Genomic DNA, 8,381 nt, shown 5'->3' with positions numbered 1-8,381 from the left:
TTAACATCAAGGATCAACTCGGCGTGCCCCAATGAATACATCATTCTTCAATATAAATGTTTATAATGTAGTAATATTTTATGTACGTTATACATTATGTAATTATGTACATTATAAATATATAATGGAAATATATTCACTATGGGGAAATCTATATTAATGTTTCGTGAATTCAAAACTGTGTCACCATATATAGGAATGACTTTTCTATATAAATATATTAGTTATCATAAATTAAAACATTAATGAAAATATATGTTGCTTGTTGGTAAAATTAATGTTAATCGTTTGTGGATTCAAGATTATGTTTCGACATATATAAAATTAAATTTTCCCTATGTGTGAATATAATAACTCCTATATGTGTGTTTGTCGATATATAAATCAAGTCTTATATTTTTTTTGCATAAGTGAAAATTAACGTTTTTTCTACTCTTCTAATTCCAAATCGTATTATATATAAATTGTGTGTGTGTTTTTGTATTCATTGTATTTATTAGGGCACGCAGAGTTTTTGATCCTCGATGTTAAGTTTTTCTCAATTTAATACTTCGATATTTCAGCATTCAATTATTAATATTAAAATTAATAAAATATGATGAAATACGGTATACTACATGAAAACGTCTCAGTTAGTATATACCGTTTAGAAACATTTTACAAATGATTATAAAATGGTACATATGTTTAGAAAACGTATGTGAAATCAATATATGCTACTAGGAATGATGTGACCCAACTATAGATATAGAAAACAATAAATTGATATAAGATAATGACATAAGACATAATTGATTCAAAACCATTTTTTTCTTATTCAAAATATCTAAAAATTATAATATCACACAATATATTTATCACACAATTACTTGTGTAATAAATACTTACATATATGTACGTGGTTAACTATATTGATTTCATTTCTTTTTTTTAATTAAATTAATTTAAAACATCTGCATTTTGATGAAGTTAACATGTACTTTTCGTTTTGTAGTTTTTGTTTAGATCTTTTTTGTTTGGTATTTTTTGTTTTGGTATTTTTTGTATGTTTGATATTTATCACACAATTACTTGCATAATAAATACAAACATGTACGTACTTGGTTAATTATATTGATCTCACTTGTTTTTTGAATATTTAAAATCTGTACTTTGTTAATATGTACTTTTTGTTTTGTAATTTTTGTTTTGATAATTTTTGTAACGGTTTTTCTTGTTTAATACTTTTTGTTTTGGTATTTTTTATTTGGTCAGTATTTGCGATAACATTGAATTATTGTAAATTTATTATATTGCAATATTGCTATAATATTGAGTTGCAATATTCCAAAAAGCAGATATTTTAACGTTGCTGCAACCCAAAAACAACGTTGCAGCAATATTTCGCAATGAAATCGTAATATTGCAATATTGCGAAATAACATTACTGCAATGTTGCTGCATCATTGCTGTGCTGTATGGGCTATGTCGCTTTTGGCTACTTTTCTCTATCCAGTGCAAAGGAGAAAAAGTAATTGAAACAAGTTAAAACAGATAAATACGCATTGTTTGAACAATAATTATCAATATTATTTGTTGTTATTATAAATATTTAATGAAAAAAGTTAAACGTGACAACAGCGCACCATATAGTATGTAGCTTGTACGTTGACAGTAATGCACTATGCAGCCCTTATAGAAATATCATACTAAGAATCATTGATAATTACTTATTATCCAGTATTTTTAATACTGAAAATAAGTAATTATCAATGATTCTTAGTATGATATTTCTATAAGGGAGGCAGGTTAAATAAAACACTAAAAGTCTCAAATTTCATTCTTATCCTATTTCATTTCCTCTGTTTATCAAAATTACTTAATTTGTATTCTTGTCCTCTGCATAAAACAATGCAGAGGACAAAACAAGACTTTACGATGTAACTTTACCCTTATAGAAATATCATACTAAAAATCATTGATAATTACTTATTATCTAGTATTTTTATTACTGAAAATAAGTAATTATCAATGGTTCTTAGTATGATATTTCTATAAGGGTATTATTTAAAAAAAAAAAAGTGAAAAAAGACGCCAAGTTGACGCGTTTGTCTGCACGAGTGGAATTATACAAAAATTAATGCTTCTGTAAAAAATATTTTATTTGTAAAATAACACATTTGAAAATGTTAATAAGAAATATTGTTGTTTAAACTTCTATTTTTTTTTACATAAAACGTAATATCAGGTAGTTGAAAGTGAAAATAATTCACGCGTTTCGCTACATACATAGAATTATATAAAAGCAAACATGTTCATATATGAAATATTTCACATACATTTCAGAAAACATAAATACAAAGACGTTAGAACATTATTATTTAAATTTTTATTTTCTACAAACATTTTATGTTAAAAGATAATTAGAGCAAACGAAAATATCATTGCGTATATAACAGCTTTGTGTATATTCATACCTCATATGGTAACTATTGACTTCTTTTTATTGGTAAATTAAGGGTCATACAAAAAACACTTGGCGTGCCTAGGTATATAAATAATTTAAATATATTTTCTAAATAGTATTTTATATATCAATTTGTAAAATTCAAAGTAACTTATTGCGACACAGGCACGCCAAGTATTTTTTAAGTGACTCTAAATTTTATTTTATTTTAATTTTTACATGGTTATCAATAAAAAGAAGTTAATAGTTACCACATGTGGTGTGAATATAAACAAAGCTGTTATATACGCAATGTTATATACGCAATTTTCGTTTGATCTAATTATCTTTTAACATCCCTTTTGTAGAAAATATAAATTTAAATAATAATGTTTTTAACGTCTTTCGATTTATGTTTTCTGAAAGTATGTATGTGAAATATTTCATATATAAATATATTTGCTTTTATATATTGGGAGTGCGAATAAGTTCTCGCCGTTTTTTGTGAAAATAAATCCTTTATTTAAAAAAAATAACAAAAAAACAAGTCAATTAAAGTATTGCCCATCGCTGGAGACTACTTTTTCCCATCTTTCTGGCAGCATTTGAATTCCACGTCGAAAAAACGACACTTCTTTTGCGGCTATCCACGAATCGATCCATTTTTTTGTTTCTTCATACGAAGTGAAAGTGCTGCTCAGCCAGGCCGTTAGTCATCGATCGAAATAAATATTAATCAGAAGGCGCAATGTCTGGAGAGTACGGCGGGTGGGGTAGGACTTCCCATTTCAGCGTTTTCAGGTATATTTTGACCGGTGACGCGACATGCGGCCGAGCGTTATGATGCAGCAAAATCACCTTATCGTGTCTTTGCTCATATTGCGGCCGTTTTTCTTTCAATGCTCGGCTCAAACGCATCAATTGTCGTCGATAGAGATCTCCTGTGATGGTTTAGTTGGGTTGGAGCAGCTCGTAATACACTATCTCCAGCTGATCCCACTAAATGCAGAGCATGAGCTTGGAACCGTGGATATTCCGCTTTGGCGTTGATGCTACTGCTTCGCCGGGCTTAACCCACGATTTTTTACGCTTGGGATTACTGTAGTATATCCACTTTTCATCACCAGTCACAATACGATGTAAGAAACCTTTCCTTTTTTGTCGTTGAAGCAGCTGTTCACTCGTGACAAGACGCCGTTTGACGTCTCTCGGCTTCAGTTCGTATGGCACCCAAGATCCTTCCTTTTGTATCATTCCTAATGCTGTCAAACGTTTCGAAACTGTTGTTCGATCAACTCCTAATGATTTTGCAATATCGGATTACGTCTGACATGGATCTTCAGCATGTAATGTTTCCAATTCTTCGTTTTGAAACTTTTTTGGTGCACCACTGCGTTCTCTATCTTGAACATCAAAATCACCATTTTTAAATCGGTTAAACCAATCTCTGCATGTTCTTTCCGACAGAGCATGATCACCATAGGTTTCTACAAGAATTCTGTGTGCTTTAGCTGCAGATTTCTTCTGAATAAAGTAGTGCAATAAAATTCCCCGCAAAAACGGTTTACTTGGCACGAAATTTGACATGTTTTACGCTACGAAAAGAAAATGTTCTTTATAGATTAATGGAAAGACACGCACTGATTTTAAACATAGGTTATAGAACTTCAATATAGATGCGTCATCATCTTGAATTATACACACAAAATTTTTATACCGCCATCTGATGGTAAAACGGCGAGAACTTATTCACACTCCCAATAACTCTATCCATGTAGAAAAACACGTGAATTATTTTCACTTGGCCTAACTACTTGATATCATGTTTTTTGTAAAAAATAGAAGTTTAAACAAAAATATTTCTTATTAACATTTTTAAATATGTTATTTTATAAATAAAATATTTTTTATATAAACATTAATTTTTGTATAATTCCACTCGTGCAGACAAGCGCGTGAACTTGGCGTCTTTTTTCATCTTTTTTTTTTAAAAGGCTTGTTCGAATATCACATCTTTTTCATAAATGATTGAACATCTATTAAGCACACACAAATTTGACATAAGTTTAATAAATAATTATAATTTTAGGAGACTTGCGTATCAATTTACAGGAGGATACATTAACAAGAGATACTACACTATTTTTTCTATAAACGTTTGGCTTATATGTACGATGCGAGCGCTCAGTTGCTTCGAAACGTCGAGTAAAGGCGAGAATATCATTCTCTTTTTCTCTCTCTCACTTGCTGTTTTGAAAGACGGTCGCGTCAGCGAGTGAGAGCGAGAAGGAGAGAATGACATTCTCCCTCTCACTTGTGCGACTCTTGCTTTGTTTTATACGAGATATTGCTGTGGCTGCGTTCGTTTTGGCGCTCTGAGCATCATTTCACCCTTGTTTCTATCAATACTAAACAAAAACAAATGATGCTTACACACGCTATAAGCGCCAAACGAACACAGCCCGTGTCTCTTGACACCAACACATGTTTACGACCTAACCACGTCCATGCCTCGCTGACTGCGTCTCTGACGGAAAAAGGCTGAGATGCCCAGATAGAAATGCGTGATGATCATGCTTTATCACAATGTGACTTCATACTACCCTTATAGAAATATCATACTAAGAATCATTGATAATTACTTATTATCCAATATTTTTAAACTGAAAATAAGTAATTATCAATGATTCTTAGTATGATATTTCTTTAAGGGTATGACTCCAATTTGATACTTTTTTAAAGATCATTACGTGATCTCATGACATGAGCACCAGATACACACAAATGATGTACAAATTATGTTACAAATTCTTGACATGATATTGATTATTATTATTAAATATGGTATTTTTGTGACATCATAACATATCTACATTCTGAGGCGAATATGAGCCCGCATCGGTATCTATTCTTGTCTTCATGCTTGAAGATACATAAATACAATATGAGCTCAAAATGAACACATTTTTCTATCTGCGTAGTTGGTCGGCGTACGTTATAATATACGCGACTGGTCTCACACCGTTCCTCACTTCGCGCATTTACTTGGCGCGAGACGCTACCGCGTCTCTTGATACTGATTTATAGGTTATTCGTTTGACACACGCAGCTAATTGCAACTTTCCCGCATTTCCATAGTCCAGTTACTAACTCCTTACGACAATTAAAAAATTGTCACAAATAAAAATTAATTTTTCTGAAACCGTGTTGTGAAAACTAATCAAATTCTGAAAATAGTTCCAATAATTCAGGATCTATGTGTATAAAAATACTTTAACTTTTTGTATTATTTTTTCTATACGTTTTTACTTATTATATTCAGGAAAGTTGCTTTTGTCATAAGAATACATGTAAAAAATTAACATAATAATTACTTTTCAACGATTTAGTGAATCGACTTAATTTTTTTGGTATATTATAGATAATAAAGGAAAAGTTACCCAAAGTTTTATCAAATTGGTATTTTTATATAACTCAGATATATCCTTAATCTTGAGTGAAACATTCACTTTGTGGTTTCAAGTAGCAGTATTTTCATTATCATCTTGAACGAAAATATTGCTACTTTTTACTTTTCAAAATTAGAAAATATAATCACATGTGCGTATGTGTATGTGCGCGTGCTAAAAAAGGCAAAAATATTATTTTTTTATTACATGTATTCAATATATTTATTAAAATAGCATTGTTAATAGTTTAATATTAATTACAAATTAGGATTGAAACTTATAAATACGACGATAAAATAAAAGCGGCGGAGGAATTGAAGAATGAAAAACAAGATCTAAATAATATGTGCCAAGAATTGAAATATACGAAAGAAATGGAAATGCAAAGAGTATGTATTAATATTTGTAGATAACATATTTAATATTAATCAATTTCAAATTATCAATTTATTTATAGATAGCGAACAGAAAGAAAAAATTTCATCAATTGCTAAAAAATGCACTAGAGGATAAAAAACGATTTGAACTGAAATTAAAACATGACGAAGAGATCCAGGATCTGGAGTTGGAAATCTTTGGCAAGACTAAAAACCGAATACAGGAAATACATAAATCGATAAAAATGAGAGAAACAAAAGAGAGAGAATGTCAGAAGCAGATCGCAGGTTTTAGATGATACTCTCTTCTCGTGAAATACAAACTTTAGACTTGATAAAGATAGGGATAAGAACTAACTATTAAAGATAGGGATAAAACAGAACTACGATGGTTTACAATTAATTCTTTTTTAGTGGGACATTATGGCGCAATTGCACAAATCTGCGAAAAGAAAGAACGAAGAATCTTACAAAAAACTAAGGAAGAGACCGAAGCGACCGAAGTAGAACAGTTAAAAACGAATAAAAAAAGAGAGGAAGAAATATATGCTCGCAGGAAAGAATATAAGTTTCAAGATCAAGCGTCTAAAATAAAAACAAAGGATCGAAGACAAAAAGAGAAAGAACTGAGAAAATGGGAGATGATGCAAAGATTTAAGAAGGACGAATTTGACAAACAAAACAACTCAGAAGAGAATAAGCGACAATGGCAGCAAAAATTAGCATATAGAAAGGAATTACAAAAAGATATCGTAAGAATATATTTGTTTGACATAACAATACAAGAAACTTTAGTAACTTTTAGTAACTTTTATACTTTACATATAAGATGCATAAAAAAGATCGACAACTTGCAGATTTCGAAAAATAAAAAATGTGTCTTAGACAAAGCTTATAAGGTTTAAAAAGTATGTTTACTGATTTTATTAATTTGACTTTGAGTAACATCGTCAAAGTCAGAGCAACGTCACACTGACATTTTTAAATGGAACTTTCTATTTTTTATTAAATACTCTTATAGCCCTTTCAAAAAGATTTTTTCAAAACATTATAATTTTATCTATTTTTGGTCAGTAGATTCGAAGTTGTCGAAGTTTATATAGTAAGATGTCGTTGAGTGCAGTTTTACTCAAGATAAAATAAGTTAAGATATCATTATCGTATTATACCTATGTATGGAGGAAGGTAGATGGTAGGTGATGTATAGGGGTGTATATCAGTTGGACATGAGGCAATTGAACACAGTCCAATCACAAGTCGCTGTTCCAAGGGACCCTACAAATGTCTCTAATCACACGGTGCTGTGATTGGCTGTGTCCAAATGCACCGTGTCCAAGTGCACCGCTCCCGATGTATAGGCCCCGATTTCGGTCCCGGACTTGAAATTTAATGTACCTCATCGGAAAGAAAAAGTAGTCCTGGCATATTTTTCTATAATAAAAACTAAAGGTTATCACTCAAGAAAATTAACTTGGGCCTGCTTAGATTCAAATTGGGCTTCGAGCTTAAAATCTAATCGACATAGTCGGAAAAAAATGTTCTAAATACGAATAAAAATAGATCAATCGGCCTCTGCTTAACTTTCTCAATTAAAACCTTTATTTCTTATTGAGGATTCAGATTCCATGTATTTTATTTCAGCAGAGGTTATTTTTAGAAATTGATTATACCCACATAACATTAGAATATTTATAGCATATTCCATGTATAACATGGATTCCATGTATTCCATGTATAACATCTATGTATATTGCATATCCTATGTATGTACACTTAGGGTACATGGTATGTGGTATGTACACGCACCGGCGTTAATGCCGTCCGAATATCCGTGTGACTCGCACACGATAACGCGTCACTCATACACTGCTGCGTGTAGGTGAGCTAAGAGCAGCACGGAGTGGCGGAGGGAGCTAGCGGTATACGATCGTCGGACGCTTGGAGAGGGAATAGTGGTGGAAGTCGCGGCGATCTTCCATCCTCTATCGCAAACGTAAGAACGAGAGAAATAGCATTATAAGACGTCTGGACAGAAATGCCGTCCTAAAATACGTGTGACACACACTAAGAAAACGCTTGACTCACACTGTCTCGTCTATACGTGAGCAATACGCGGTGTCCCGACGATTG

The 8,381-nt window shown here is 31.5% G+C and overlaps 1 protein-coding gene across 1 annotated transcript in view; it reads left to right on the top strand.

Moving 5' to 3' along the window:
- LOC116852283 (trichohyalin-like) overlaps positions 1-8,381 on the top strand; it is a 64,061-nt gene that overhangs the window by 27,041 nt on the left and 28,639 nt on the right. Inside the window, exons 3-5 of the mRNA XM_032832478.1 lie at positions 6,143-6,263; positions 6,332-6,539; positions 6,666-7,003. Coding sequence (XP_032688369.1) covers positions 6,143-6,263; positions 6,332-6,539; positions 6,666-7,003 — 667 coding nt within the window. The remainder of the gene's footprint in view (positions 1-6,142; positions 6,264-6,331; positions 6,540-6,665; positions 7,004-8,381) is intronic.

This window comes from Odontomachus brunneus, unplaced genomic scaffold (assembly GCF_010583005.1).
Source record: "Odontomachus brunneus isolate Ranch 3 - 2012 unplaced genomic scaffold, Obru_v1 Obru_scaffold_211, whole genome shotgun sequence".
NCBI lineage: Eukaryota > Metazoa > Arthropoda > Insecta > Hymenoptera > Formicidae > Odontomachus > Odontomachus brunneus.
The sequence above is the reverse complement of the archived record's forward strand: the minus strand, read 5'-3'. Positions and strand labels throughout refer to the sequence as shown.